Genomic DNA, 16,454 nt, shown 5'->3' with positions numbered 1-16,454 from the left:
TTGCTATGTATTTTTGTTTCCTTCTAAAAGGAAAATGGTGATCTGTAAAGTTCACATTGTGAAAACCAGGTTATAGAGGAAATTAAGCATGAACAACCTAACTTGCTTAGCTTGAAAACAAGCTATTAGAATTGTGTTGAACAATTGCAAAACTTGTATCAATCAAAGTCAATCAATTTTCTTCATTCTGCTACAGAAGTCTACAGACAGACCCGAGCCATTTTAGAGTATTCTGCTATAGCCAGGGTTAGGAGCAGTACAAAAGATATTAATTGTCCTCTAATAGTATTTACTATGATACACATTAGTGCATTGTATCTTAATATTGGAAATCTTCAATCCTATTCAGAATTTTGAGCTGTATACATGAAGACAGAGAATTAAATAATAAAGTCTGCATTTTTGAATTCTTATATTGGTAGAACTTTACATGGGAAACATATGTATATATGAGTGTGTGTGTACGTATATATATAAATATATATATAGAAAGAGAACACCTCCTTAGTAGCTGAATAATTTATTTCAGTATTCTTTAACAGAAGTGAATGCTCAAGTTGTGTGGATTGAAGCCAATGCCAAGGTCAGATAACAGGCACACTGTTTAAAACATCACCATGTTGCTTGGCCAATTTTTAATTAAATATATGTGGAAACAATATATGAACATTAAACAAGTGTTTGAATTCTCTTGTGAGCCAACATATAGTTTTCATTGTTTATCTCTGTTTATTTCCAAGTGTAAATCATAATGGTTTACATTACATCTATTATGGTTTAGAACTGACTTAACATTTTTCTTGAACCTTAGCCATAGACTCTATGTATGTGTCTGCATTTATTTAAAATGGATGGATATTTTAGATTTTTGGGGAAAAAATAGCATGGAGCAGGAGAAAATATATTAACCGAAGGGGCAAAATCCCAGTCTACAAAGTTATTCCCACTATTTGTTTGTTAACAACATTATGGTTAAATGTAAACATATCACCATGCAGACATTTAGAAATTGCTGGTACATTTTTAAAAACTTCTCTTTAGAACACACTAGAAGAACCAGTTATTGAAAAGTCAGGCATGTAGTCACTAGCTCACCCTCTTTGTCCACGCATTATCTTTGTTTATTACTCTTCTATACTCTGAGTTTAAAGATAGCAAGTATTCTAGTCTTGACACTAAGTCATTCCCCATTTTTCCATAAAAGAGATCCTGGCCAGACTGTGTTAACAACAAGGATAAGGAAGAGAAGACTGGAAAAAAAGACAAATGTGAAAATGAAAAATAAGAAAACCCCTTTGATCCCTTTACCACATGAATTCAGTGAAATGAACTTCTGATCCTAGAACTATTTCAGAAGATCAGGCGAATTGTTTAGTGCCAATAGTATTGGATCCCACCAATAGGTATGAACAGACTCTTAGATTTCTTTTCCAAAATTCCTTTGCCACCTCTTCCCTTTCTGGGAAGAATACAACTGCTGCATTGGAAGATGGTATCTCCATTCTCTTGATCTGTAGGACTGGTGACCTTTTCAAGATAATGTCTCCAAATTATGGTGTCACATTCAAAAGGTTTATGTTTAGCCTCACCTAATAGGAACCATCAACTGGGCTTGCCTAGGCCCAAGGAAGCACCTCCGGATGATAACTCCCAGCAATCCTGGGCGGCGGCATACAGTGAATGTACTGACTGAGGCTTCTACGGCTCCCAGAATACCTCAGCAAGCACATCCAAGCTTCCTTGGGGCCTAGGCAAGCCCAGTGGCCTTCAGAGGAGGTGAGTGTTGGGGGCGGAGGAGGGCCTTGAAAGTAGAGCGGGGAGAGTGTCAGGGGCCACAGGGAAAGCCTAGCGGGCCATCACCCCCAGCTGGTCTCCATGGCAATGTGGCCTGCCGCTCCTCCTCCCCATGCCCTCCCTCCTCCCTCCTCCTCCCTCCCACCTCAGGCCGCACCACAAAGGGAGTTGGATTTTATTTTTTTCTTGTAATAATTATTATTTTAATTTTATACCCGGCGTATTAGATTATTCCCGACTTTTCATAAGATTTTCCAGGGTTAAAAAGTCGTCTAATACACTGAAAAATACGGTAACTTGAGCAAATGAAAAAAATTCAGCCTCCCATGGTATATTTTCTTTCCACAAGTACAAAACAGTGTGAATGATTAACATTTATTTATTTTTTAATTGTTGTTAGAGCGGGGATGAATTTGTTGCTAGCATAAACGTTCAAGTGTTTGGTTGCCTGGCTGCGTATCATGTACTCATGCAGTTGTATTAGTAGATTTGTGATTAGCCTCATTATCCAGACCCTGTGATTAAAATCAGAGTGAGTAAAAATGTTTGAGGTACATTGTCTCTAAATTAATTTAATTAAATAAAGTAAATGTCCTTATCATACAAGTCATATGTTATATTATCTAACAAGCCACAAACCAATGTTAGAAGGGCACAGGCTAGTTGTATGTTTCCAATTTTAGTTAAAAGATAGACAGTACAGGAATACCTTAGTTAACAATGCCTCTGACAATGAAACATCTCTATATGGGGCTTTTTACGGCCCTTGGTCCGTTTGGTGTTCCTTGTTCTCTGTTTTGCTAGATTGAGAATTATTTGGTTTGCTAATTGTATACCTCTAGAAGGGTAAAGTTGTCAAATATGTTTTCTAGTTGAAATGGTATGCTGGAATTCACCATCTGGGTTTACTACAACAGTGGGCAAATTAATGTGATTTTTTTCCATTGTTTTATATTTAAAGACACAAAAGTCTGGTATTTAAATTAACACGAACTGCCTTCAAAACCATGATGGAAAAAAATCTACGTGTATCAAATGTTAAATAATTAGTATTTTGTGTTGCATATAAAGTTTAATGTACTCTTTACTTTTCTTTAGGCAGGAATTTTCAGCATGAATGCATGTGAAGAAGGCTTTGCCACAGGTGGCAGAGATGGCTGTGTTCGGCTTTGGGATTTAAATTTTAAACCAATTACTGTGATTGATCTCAGGGAAACTGACCAAGGATATAAAGGTATAATTCCCCTTATTGTTTTAATAACATTCTCTATTTTTAGATGTGAAAGCTGTAAGAATATAGAGTATCCTCTAGGCACATGTATTGGGCAGGGTAATATCTGTTTAAGGAGGTAGGCCCTCGGGCTTTGAGGTGGGTGGGGGAGAAACGACAGAGCAGTGGATAAGAACTGGAATCTATATAAATAAAAATGTAATGTTCGTTTGTGGGATTAACATAACTCAAAAACCATTGGATGAACTGCTGCCAAATAAGGCCACAAGACACCTACTAACCCAAGGAATGACCGTCATTTTAAAAAATGATTTTGCCATTTGGGAGTTGTAGTTAACCTACAATCAAAGAGCATTCTGAACTCCACCAACGATGGAATTGAACCAAACATGGCACACAGGATTCCCATGACCAACAGAAAACACTAGAAGGGCTTGGTGGACATTGACCTTGAGCTCGGGAGTTGTAGTTCACCTACATCCAGAGAGCACTGTGGACTCAAACAAAGATGGATCTGGACCAAACTTGGCACGGATATTCCATATGCCCAAATATGAACACAGATGGAGTTTGGGGGAAATAGACCTTGATATTTGGGAGTTGTAGTTACTGGGATTTATAGTTCACCTACAATCAAAGAGCATGCTGAACCCCACCAATGACAGAATTGGGGCAAACTTCCCACATAGAACTCCCATGACCAACAGAAAATACTTAAGGCCATCTAGTCCAACTCCCTTCACCAGGGCAAGCAAATGTAATCACAGCCCTCCCAACAAAGCACCATCCAGCCATAGATATAGACAGATATATATGATTCACATGCACACAGATATAGTATCATAGATTTGAACGGGACCCTTACAGAAGGACAATGATATGTTGCACGTTCCAGAGTAGGCAAACCAGACAATCAGCACATTAACACTGACAAAGAAACAGTAAGAAATACTGTTTACCCACAAGCGTAACGACATTACATATATTAGACTTTCTAATTACTTTATTTTCCAGATCATCAGACTGGGCCACAGCAACATGTGGCAAGGGACTGCTAATATTCACATAAATATGTATTTGTGCTGATTGCACTTCATGGCTCTACTAATCAAGTGGCTTTCAGACCTTACTGAAATTTTAGCTCAGTATACAAATCTATAGAAATTAATCTGTTCTCAGTAAAATTTTATTTTCACATTTTAGAGGTGAAATATAGTTATTCAAAACTGTAAATATGGTTTAAGTTATATTGAGCACATTTGATAAACAAAATATTATTTTCCCATTTTAAAATATGCTGCTTAATAACCCTAAAGATACTAGTGTACAGCCTGCCAATGAGGTTTTCCTACCTCATAGCTCTTGATGCTATTCTGTCTTGTTGTATCTTTAGTTACAATTACTTTAACTCTTTTCTTGATATTGTGATCTTAACTAAATCTGTGAAATGTAATCTCGGTGTCTTCCCTGAGATGTTAGGTGAATTTCTCACATTTAGAATGTCATAAACTGTACCCCCAGTCTTAAGAATAGGATTATGATATATATAAAAACAGTGTTTCAGCAAACACATTTACGACATTTTGACTTATTGTTCTTTGGCTGAAAAATCACATTATAGTTGTTTTTAAAATTTAGATTGAATTATATGAATCAGTGTAAGTCAATTTTATAAGTATTTTTTAAAATAATGTTCACATTTACCTGTATTTATCTTGTGGTGGTGAAAGTTTGCTATAAATTGTATTTATACCAAAAAAGACTAAGAAAAAGGTAGACATTGGGAACATGATATTTTACTTATTGTAGATCATAGATGTTGTTATTCTGAGGGGAGTCATACCAAGGTCAGTTAAGCATTTACTTCTGGACAAAGGGTGTGCACCTGCAGGCTGTAGTTTGCCAGAATCCTAGTTTCTTTTCTGTAATCTACTAAACAAGGTATCAAGCACTGAAAAAATAAAATAAAACATTACAAATCGATCGAACTTAGTTTTGGGTAAATATTTGTACAGTTAGGTTGCGTGCCAGGTTATATATGTGCATATGCATGCATATATGTGATGTAGGGTACATTTACATTGTAGAATTAATGCAATCTGAGACCATTTAAACTTCCATGGCTCAACTCTATGGAATCATAAGGGTTGTAATTTTTATAAGGTTTTTTGCTTTCTCTGCCAAAGGGTGCCTGTGCCTCACCAAATTAAAACACCATGATTCCATGGCACTGAACTATGACAGCTAAAGTGGTGTCAAACTGCATTAATTTTATTGTAGATGCAGCCTCAGTCTTCAAAACACTATGTGCAGCCTGTACTCATTTCTTACAGTACAGTGTGCCCTTTGGTATCCACTGGGGTCTGGTTCCAAGGCCCGCTCTGGATACCAAAACCCATGCATGCTCAAGTCCAATGACAAAGTGAAATAGGGCCCTTTATGTGAGGGAAAATTTTGCTTTGGGTAGAGGGAGGAATGTATCTTGTGTGATTTTATCAAAGTTCATCTGGCATTCTACAAACTTTTCTAACAATTGTATAGTAATTATTTTTTGTTCTAAACTGGTAAATGAGAATTGCATTTATTTTCCACAGGTCTGTCTGTGAGAAGTGTTTGCTGGCGAGGAGATCATATCCTAGTTGGAACACAAGACAGTGAAATTTTTGAAATTGTGGTGCATGAACGCAATAAGCCTTTTCTCATTATGCAAGGGCACTGTGAAGGGGAGCTTTGGGCCCTGGCAGTTCATCCTACAAAACCATTAGCCATAACTGGAAGTGATGATCGATCGGTCAGGTTAGCTCACATGGATTATACAGTTAAATGTGTTTCTAAAAGGGATCATTTATTATTATTTTTATATATTTGAGTTGGTAATATTTTAGATTGATTGAAGATATCCTTTATCTTAGTATTTTCTTTTTAACTGCCATCTTTTCTATCTCAATTAATGCTGACCCTGTGAATGAGAGATCTCCAAGTTGCCCTATTATCCACAGCCCTGCTCAGTTATTACAAATCCTGGTGCTGTGGTTTCCTTGATATGACCACTTTCCTTTTGAAGGCAAAAGGAAAGTGGTCTTCCACTTTCCTTTTGCCTTCTGCCTTACCGATCATTATTGTCTTCTCTAGTGAGACTTTTAATGATATGTCCTAAGTACAACAGTTTGAAATTAGCTGACTTGGCCTCTAGTGGAGAAGTCAGTTTGATTATTTCCCTAAGATTCATTGATATGGCTTTTAGCAGTCTACATTATCCATATAATGTTTTCCAGCACCACATTTCAAATGACTTGATTTTCTTTGTATCAGTTTTCTTCACTGTCCAGCTTTCACAGTCATACTTAGAAAATGGAAGTTGCAGTGGTATGGACAATTCAAACTTTAGAATTCAGATATATATCTTTACATTTCAGGATGTTGTCTAGTTCCTTCTTGTCTTGATTGCAGTCTCTATTCTGACTAATTATTGATCTAAGGTATCGAAAACCTTTACCCATTTCAATGTCTTCACCATCTGCTTTGAAGCAGAAGATGGATAATCTCTATTCTTTCTGCAAAAACAAGACCAGGAGCAGGTTGTAGATAATAACATGAAGTGATAATTTCAAAAATGATTAGAATTTAAAAATGTAACAAGTGCACATTCTAGCATCATGTCTTGCTTCATTTTGGATTGTCTTATCATAAGGTTTTCATGGTAAAAGACATTCAAGAGGGGTGTGCCGTGCATTCTTAGGTATGGCACAATGGTTGTCTTATCTTACAGATCCCCTACCAGTGTCACTCATTGTCACTACTGAAACTGCACAGTGGTTGTTTGTCATATTTTGACTGGCTCCTCTGCAGAAGACTGTTGGTCATGGGAGACTCTGCTAGTAGCACTGGTGCCATCATCAGGGCCTCTTTCTTCATAGGAACCCCAAATCTTATTTCCTCGGAAGTTAGTACAACTGATAGGCTGTCTGAAAGTTACATTATACAATCTACAATAAATACTTGTGTAGCCTAAATAGTAGTTCATTTTTCTTTGTTGTCTGGAAATACATTCAGTAAGTCTGTGTTGGGTGACCTTGGACACACACTTAGTCTCAGAGGAAGGCAAAAATTAAGCGCCTCTGAACAAACCTTGCCAAGAAAACCCAGTGATAGCCTTAGAGTTGCAATATACTAGAAACAACTTAAAGGCACATAACAGCAAATTTGTTGTTCTAAATCAAATGGTAAATCTTACTGGCAAAGTATCTTCTGTACGTGGAAGTGGAATAGGGACAATGGTCCCAACGCATCATAGGTTATCAGGAATAGTAACTCCCATAGAGCTATTTTTCCAGTAGCATCAAGAGCTGTGGTGAAGAAAAGCAAAGAAGGATGCATTGTGTTATTGCTGCAGTACCTACAGAATATTGGATTGTTCATGCTTGGCAGACTGAAACAAATGAATTGTTCATGCTTGACAGACTGAATCAAATAATGGAAGGTTTATAGCACATTTCCTGCCACTCCATCCATGTCCATCTTTCCTTATTTCTATGTAATGTATTCTGTTACAATTATTATCTGAGTAGTATAACTTGTGTGCCTTTTGATCAATCATGCAATTGCCACATTTCCTGTCCAGATTGACTTTGAGTGTGTTGTGAGGTGAGTTGAGTAGTAAGAGTTGAAAAGAAATTCCTTAGGCTGTGATTTTGCTATGAAAATATCAGTTTCACAAGTCATGGAGTACATTTTGTCTTTGATAATTGTACAGTTGTGACACTTAGTGGCTGTACAGGAAATTTCATTTAGATGAGAAAAATACATAGAGACCTGTGAATACTTTGGAATAACATGCACATTAGAAACCAAAAATGCATACATTTGAAAATGTGCATGATTACACCTGGACAGTAGGAATCTATAAACAGAATATGCACATTATAAAACCGTTTACCTTTTAAGAAAAGATAGATAAATTTTAGGTAGAAGGAAAAAGCTTTTTAAAAAAGAAGTCCAGTGTGGAACTGGAATGAAACAAGAAAGACCATGGTATCAAGAATGAAATCAAATGATTTTACATCCCTAGTAATGGGTAAAAATTGATCTGAAGCTCAGCAGAGTAGTTAGGCTACTTGAGAGGTGTTTTGTGTAAATGCAAATGGGCCATAGGTATCAAGCTAGTCCAGGACTTGAGAAACTAATGGAAGACCAGTCATATTCTTTCTTATAGGTATTGTTTAAAGCACTTAAATTGTTTATGTACTTTTTTTCTTCCTGAGATAACAATTTTGCTTTATTTGAACACTGAATGCTTTTCTTATAGAATATGGAGCCTTATAGATCATGCATTGATTGCACGGTGCAATATGGAGGAACCAATTCGTTGTGCAGCTGTTAGCATGGATGGAATTCATCTTGCCCTTGGAATGAAAGATGGCTCTTTCACAGTACTTAGAGTTAGGTAGGTTATAGGCCACAAAATTCAAAATAAAAACATTTCCCCTTAAAATTGTTTTTCTCCTAAATGATGATGTTCTTGAATTTTTTAAATCTGTTTTCCATCTGCATGGCATCAGTACCCAATCTATCCTTTCATCATTACTGATTTGTAATATGTATGCTTGTGAAGGCCCATAAGATTGACATTTTTACAGACAGTTGATTATAGTAGCCTTGTTCAGCAAATTGGAAAAATTGCAGGAACACTGGCTTTCTATAACCCCAGTGGTCCATTAGGGATTATACAGGAAATTTCATCCATATCCATCATCATCCATTCATGTAGCATGAAATCTGCTATTGGCAGGTCTCCCAGTCTTTTATTTTGGGGAGTGCTTGGGCAGCTGCAGGGGATTTCTCCTAACAGTTGCCCTTAAACTTCCTGCTTTAATTAGGATCTTCAAGACATTAAAAAGCATGTTCACCTTATCTGTCTATCTATTTGATATAAAAAAGCTCCTAGAATTGATTAGAAATCATTCATTTGACAGTTTCTGGCCTCAGGAAAAGGGGATAACAGGACAGGTCCAAGTAAGTGTAGCAGTTCAGACGCCAGAACAGTGCCAGTTGAAATGTTGCAAGACAGGCTTCCACTAGCTGCTGGCTCCCAAGCATAATGAAATTGTGTCTGGCTGCACTTCCTGTTTTCTGAAATAGATAGTACATTCTGTAAATGTTTAGATGCTTCAACTTTAAGCTAGGTATGCAACTGCAAACTACTACAATATGGTTGGTGGGAATTAGGTTTTACTGGTGTATATGTGGAAAACAGGATAGAATTACAATATAAAATACTTTGAAATTAAATGTTTTGAACATAGCCTTAAGTACCTAATAATGTTATTTTGTTGTTTACAGAGACATGACAGAAGTTGTTCATATTAAAGATAGAAAAGAAGCTATCCATGAATTAAAATATTCACCAGATGGAAACTTCCTTTCAGTTGGTTCCAATGATAATTCTGTTGATATTTATGGTGTTGTTCAGCGGTACAAAAAAGTTGGAGAGTGTATTGGATCCACAAGCTTCATAACACATATGGACTGGTCACTGGATAGTAAATATTTGCAGATCAATGATGGTAGTGGAAAAAGACTTTTTTACAGGATGCCTGGTGAGCTACTCTGATATATTACTATAATGATTATGCATTAGATTATTTAGCAAGCCTATCCTCAGAAAAATATCTATAGTCACTGTAAACCCATTCCTCTCCAAATCGTTGGTATCATTTTTGATTCATTATACATGGACTTCTTTTGATCTAACTGTTTTGATCTGCTTATGTGTTCATTATTATTTATATTGTATGTTCTTTGTTGTAAGCCTTCCCGAGTCCCCCTGGGGAGAGAGGACAGGATATAACTAAAGCTTTATTTTTTATTATTCTTTGGAGGTAATATGTGTAAAGAATTGTACATCATTAAAATGAATTGTGACTCTATTACCATACAGCAGCTAATTGTAACTAAGACATTGAAGTTTGGAACTGGCAAAAACATATTTGAATTATACGTGATGGGACCATGGTTTCATTATTTAAATTACCCTGTTTTGAGCCAGATATCTTCCAAAATTAATTTTAAAAATAGCTATATTCATTTTCTTGAGAAGAAATGCCATTAAAATCAGTTGTATTTTCATCTACATAGAAATATATAATTTGTCTGTTCATTACTATTATTTATGCTCTCCTTTCTGTAAGTGAACCAACATCTATTTAACTTCACATTTTCTTTAGTTATCTCATTATTGTCTATGCTCATTCTGTTCATTGTGTTTAGCTAAATCATAGTCTGTTTAAAAAACAACAGAATATTTGGCTATTTAAATTTTTTAAGCAGTTAATAGAAAAAAAATATCCTTTTAAATGGAATGAGTGATTAAACAGTATTTTTTTAACGTAGGTGGAAAAGAAGTTACAAATAAGGAAGAGTTAAAAGGAGTCCAGTGGGCTTCGTGGACTTCAATTTCAGGGTTTGAAGTTAATGGAATATGGCCTAAATATTCAGAGATCAGTGATATCAATTCTGTAGATGCGAATTTTATGGGCCAAGTTCTGGTTACAGCTGATGACTATGGAATAGTAAAACTGTTTCGGTATCCTTGTCTAAGAAAAGGTATATTTCTTATATGCTATTTAATGTGCTAGTTAAAATGACATTTAAAAAGCTCAAGTATAATAATGTCCATTTAGCTCATTACTTTTACAAAATGAGAAAGAAAGGAATCTGAAGAAAGTTCATTTTACAATCCTAAATCCTTGTTTGAATGAAATTTCCCATTGGAAAATGATAACTGAAAGAGTTTAAGGGCAGATTTATACTGACAATTTATCCTGGGACTGATCTGGAATAGTGAATGCAGAATTGGCCCCAGGATAACTCGTTTTCTGGAGTGACATTAGTGTCAGAGCTACACAGGAGGGTGGGAACCATGCCTCTTCTACCACTACCTTCTTCAATTGCGTTATCACTATAGTCAGTGTCATTCCTGGAGTGGAAATGTTGATTGACAGAAGCCATGCTGGCTTGCTGGTTGCTGGGATGAGAAGGGTGCAGGCAATGAGTGCCATCCCATGTTTCCAGGCTGGCCTGACATAGGGAATATGAGATAGCCATGTAAACAGTTGTGGACAGTTCTGTCTTGCAGCCAGCCCAACTGTTTACACGGGTTCAAAGTTGTGATTTGCTCTGGATTCTCAGGGAGGATTCAGAGCAACTCGTGACTTTTATTAATACAATTCAAGGTGGCCTAAGCCCATGTTAAACAAAGTCAGCTTTGTGTGTCATTTACCCATGGAGCTGATTCACTCATCCTTTGGGACAAGTGTTCAGTGTGGATATGTGCCCTAAGATGTGAAAAAAATGGGTTGCTTTTGGTGTCGTAATTTCACAAAGTACTGTAGTAGAATACATTTTGAATTGACTACATTGATATATGAGATATTTTCAATAAAGTACTATCTTTATCTTGCATTCCTTTGTGAGATCTAAAAGACCTAGAACAATGTTTGATAAGTGTACAAATAACTGCAGCTTATGAGTGGGAAAGTTGAAATTTATAAACAGCTTTTTGATTATGTAAAATAGTGAAGTAAGTTTGAAAAATAATAAACTAATTATATTTACAGGGGCAAAATTTAAAAAATACCTTGGTCATTCAGCACACGTTACAAATGTCAGATGGTCACATGATTATCAGTGGGTAATTTCTATTGGTGGAGCAGACCATTCTGTTTTCCAGTGGAAGTTTGTTCCTGAAAGGAAACTAAAGGATGCTCTTCACATAGCACCACAAGGTAAGTGAGCAATGCACAATCTAATATAGTTAGAAAACAATTGATAATGTTTTGCGGTGATAGTTGAACTTGAATCATATTTTTAAAGGTCACCTCAGGTTTTGTTCCACTTTCTCCATTTCTCATATGCTAGAGAATTATTCTGCTGACCTAGAGAGTTCTGTTTCCACAAATGAACTCATAACATTTTTAATAACAATGCCCAATCTAATCTTGACAATAAGATACAAATAATAACCAAGAGATAAGAATTGGTATGACGGTAAAACAATTAGGAACTCCCATTTGTAATTACTACACCAGACTGTTTATTTTGTTCTACCAATAAATCTACATAATCAGTTCCATTCATTGTATATAATTTAAAATTCGAATTCCTTTAATATTAGGCCTGCTTTTATATCTATTATCATCATCATCATCATCATTATTATAATTTTACCTATATTGTGCCATGACTGAATGTCGCACTGTGCAACAACTGAAAACAGTGGCTCTTGCTAAAGGCATACAATCCAAAATACATTAGAAATTGGATGCCAGTTAACTGAGGATAAATGTAGTTTTTGTTGCTTGCTATTAAAAATAGGCCAAACTGATACTATGCCATACCATAAACTCTGTATTGATTTAATATTAATATTGGAATACAATAATTAAGAGAAAATTAAATTAAATATAAACCTATAATGTCACACAGTTTTACAGTATTATAAAAACAGCTTTGTGAATGAAGTATGCTGTTTTGTTTTTGTTTTTGTTTTTTTGAGGGGGGGGGGGGTGCCAGTTGCCTGAGTTCCAGTTTACTGTGTATGTGCTTGAACAAAGAAGGAGGGGAGGAATGATAAAAATATAAAACTACAGTTAAGTTATAAATCAAATAAAATACAAAAAGTACAATATCAAACAAACTGACAAATACATACAATCAAAATATACAGGATTAAAAAGCAATATTAAACTAAAAGCTTTGGAATTTAAATTAAGTCAGTTAATTCAGTTCAGTTTAATGCACTAGCCACTTTGGGGGGAGATAAAGTGGGGTGTAAATAATAATAATAATAATTCAATTGCTGGTAATATGCATATCTTCGTAAAAAAAATCTGTGATAGACTTGGATACTGGTAGCTAGTCTTCAAAGCCCAAAAACTATATGATAAAAATTTCTGAAGGGAATGATATTTGAAGCTCTGACAGAATTTTCTTGTGACCACTACCCGCATTTGCTAATATATAGAATATTTGGACAATTCATGTAAAGCATGTTCATGACATAGTTGAACATAAAATTGTCTTTTGTCTTCTATATGTTATTTCTTTCATAAATTGTTTATGAAGCTTTTTGAACAGGTTACAGTTTTTATAACTGTTCTTTGTCTATCCTGGTATACTTAGAGGGCAAGAGTAGCCACTAGCAGCTTTTATTTCAGGATATTTTGGGAATAGGGTTCAGCAGCATTGCTAGCTCAGTTACGACTCAGACTAAAGCTTAAAGCCAATTAACTAACCCACTTATTTGGAAACTACCTGTTGCTACTTCTAGCTAACAAGACTTGGCTAATACACCCAAACCAGACACCTATAACAAAGTATCAAACGTACCTGTCAAGTTGCATAATACCAGAAACCAAGCAATTTATGTAGGTACATAAGGCAGAATAATCATAACTTTAAAATTAATTTCCTTGCACTACACTCTAAATGTAATGCAACTCATTCATGGTATGATACCGCTGATAGTGGATGGCAGTCCTTAAGGCACTTAATAAAGAATAAGTCATTTAAGCTCAGATGTATTTGCTTCTGACTAACCATGATTCAGACTGTGGTGCTAAGTGCTCCTGGTTACATTACACATTTGTCTGTGAATGTGTCTCATTGAAACAGATTTTCCTTCTGAGTAGGTGCAGATATCATCTTAATGTTATTTAATTCTGATGTTTTAGCATCTCTTTTGATTGGTTTGTCTTTTGTATCACAGAAAGCCTGGTTGACTCCAATAGTGAAGAATCAGATTCTGATCAATCTGATGTTCCAGAGCTGGACTCTGAAATTGAACAAGAGACACAAATGACATACCGTCGACAGGTATTATCAAATATAATTAAAATATACTGTTGTTTAGAATGTGCATACTGCATCATCCTCAAAATGTTCCCCCCCCCTGAGATTATTATTATTTTATATTTTAAATATTTTGAATTTTAAATTTGCATATTTATCAAAAAGAACAACAAATCAGTATGGCTTTGTCAGGGGGTGTGGCACAATAAATATAATACATGCTGTCTGGTTAGTCATCGAAAAACATTGAGAAAAGAAGAAACCACTTTGCATTCCTTGATCTCAAAAAATCATTTGATCGGGTTCCCCATAACCTGATCTGGCGAGCACTACAGTCACGTGGAATTCCAGAAGACTATGTAACATGGATAAAGCTACTATACAATAATACAGCAAGTATTATTCACTGCCCTGCAGGGATTTCACCACCCTTCAACTGTTGGCGTGCCTCATGGCGTGCCTCATGGATCAGCACTCTCATTACTATTCATACTCTGCATGGACACTGCTGCAGCAGATTTGCAGACTTTGCATCCCTGAACACTCCTATATGCAGATGACATAGCACTCGGCAACCAAAAACATGCAGTCTTTCAACAACAGCTGCAGCCATGGAGTAATAGACTCAGTGAAAATGGACTTTAACTGAATGTACCCAAAACAGAGTATCTGGAATGTCCTTCAAACTGGAAAACAATTCAAATTAATGGACAAGCACTAAAGAAGGCCACCCAATTTAAATACCTAAGGTCTCTGGTGTCCATAGATGGTGACACAATGCCAGGTGTACGGTTACAAATAAATGCAGCCATTTAAACTACTGGCATTCCATCTGACTCAGAAATGCCTGAACAACTCAAGGCTAAGATCTGCACTACAGTTGTTCGCCCAGTAGCCCTCTACGGAGCAGAGTGCTGGCCAGCAACAAAGAGACATGAACAAGGTCTTAACACAATGGAAATGAAAATGCTGAAATGAACACTTGGCTTGACAGTTCTTGACCATGTGCCAAATAATGGCATCCGCCAAAGACTAGGAATAAAAGTGATCAGCAAGAAAATACAGGAAGCAAGGCAATGGTGGTACGGTGACGTCATGAGAAGAGAAACAACATCAGTAGTACAAACAGTACTATGTTTGGAGAATGCAGGACAGCAACCATGTGGATGGTCAAAGAAAAGATGGATGGACACCATCAATGAACACATGCATGCTGCCACACTGAGACCTGAGGATGCCCAAAACAAGCCTTGTGTAAACGACAGTCACAATGCTAACCCCTCCATTGGGGAAATAGCTTAGAAAGAAGAAGATCAAAAAGAACAATAAAAAATCTATACACATGTATATATTCATAAACAAAATGCAATATTTCCCAACATCCATATAGTGATTGTACCTAACTGTGCCATTCCCTCCTCTCACCTATCCTGTTTTAGTGATTTCTTGACTTTTGGCTTGAAGACTCATGTACAGTTATGTTCATCCTTTCTATTACAAACAATATTTGTCCATTCTTCCTTCTAGCATAATAGTCATTATTTAAAAATTCCATACAAAAATTCTAACATATTAAATTATGAAGCCTTCTATGAAAAGTTTTCCTTCTTTCTTTCTTTTTACAAAGTTTAGAAATGGTTCCCAGTCTTTGATAAATGTTATGTGTTTTTTTTCTATGTTCATCATAACCAATTTATCAGTTTCTACTAATCTAAAAAGGTTTACAATCCATTATTTTATTGTTGGAAGGTCTCACTTCTTCCGATGTTCTACATCCTGCTATTTTCATGTAGTGCAGTACTTTTTAGTTTAGTTAATTTGTTTATTTGTCATTTCCAATAAAAATAATTCAGGTTCTAATTGTATCTTTGACTTAAAATTTCCTTCTGGTTTTTTTTTTTTTGTAGCTTGTCCCAGAATTCCCTTGCTTTTTCATAAGACTACCACATGTGAAAGAAAGTTCCTTCTTGTTCTTTACATTTCCTAAATGTATAAAAATTCTATGAGCGGACAGAACTGGAGTCATACACTCGTTTATTTGGGTAAATTCATCTCCCAGAAAGAATGAACATTTAATTGTAAGGTCACTAAGAGTTTGAAAAAGTTTACAAAGCTCAAAAGCATAGATACAACTTCTGGTCACCATTTTGAAAACTCAGATGCCCCTCCGAGAAACAGGACAGATCGGAAGAAAAGAGGCATCCAGTTAACTGTAACTCAGTTACTATTAAATTGTATAATTACTGTGTCCGGTATAATAAAATAAGAAATGTGGTCATTAATTTCTGTTTCTCAGAGAGATTTGCTTTTCAGATATGCACAATTACAGAGGTCCTATATATTCTCTAGGTTTACAAAGAAGATCTACCTCAGCTTAAAGAGCAGTGTAAAGAAAAACGAAAAACTGCAGCCTCAAAAAGAAGAGAACGGGCTCCAATCAATAGTATAAGGTTGCACTTTGTCCATGGGTAAGTACATCAAAAATTTTGCCTAAAAGAAAAATGTTCATTTGGATTTGAACATATTAAAGCTAACCACATTAGAAAAAAAACTCTTTTAAAAAGGCTACAGGATGCATTTT

The 16,454-nt window shown here is 35.8% G+C and overlaps 1 protein-coding gene across 10 annotated transcripts in view; it reads left to right on the top strand.

Moving 5' to 3' along the window:
* The window catches only part of EML5 (EMAP like 5), a 103,367-nt gene that overhangs the window by 27,448 nt on the left and 59,465 nt on the right, over nt 1-16,454 (top strand). For all 10 annotated transcript variants that reach the window (XR_009630259.2, XM_067462953.1, XM_060756954.2 and 7 more), the window contains exons 6-13: nt 2,893-3,028; nt 5,620-5,821; nt 8,331-8,468; nt 9,365-9,621; nt 10,415-10,627; nt 11,641-11,808; nt 13,791-13,897; nt 16,223-16,341. Coding sequence is in view for 9 of the 10 variants with exons in the window: in XM_067462953.1 (XP_067319054.1) it covers nt 2,893-3,028; nt 5,620-5,821; nt 8,331-8,468; nt 9,365-9,621; nt 10,415-10,627; nt 11,641-11,808; nt 13,791-13,897; nt 16,223-16,341 (1,340 nt within the window). In the remaining variant the exon portion in view is untranslated. The remainder of the gene's footprint in view (nt 1-2,892; nt 3,029-5,619; nt 5,822-8,330; nt 8,469-9,364; nt 9,622-10,414; nt 10,628-11,640; nt 11,809-13,790; nt 13,898-16,222; nt 16,342-16,454) is intronic.

This window comes from Anolis sagrei, chromosome 1 (genome assembly GCF_037176765.1).
Source record: "Anolis sagrei isolate rAnoSag1 chromosome 1, rAnoSag1.mat, whole genome shotgun sequence".
Lineage (NCBI taxonomy): Eukaryota > Metazoa > Chordata > Lepidosauria > Squamata > Dactyloidae > Anolis > Anolis sagrei.
Note: the sequence above shows the minus strand (reverse complement) of the source record. Positions and strands in the feature narration are given on the sequence as shown.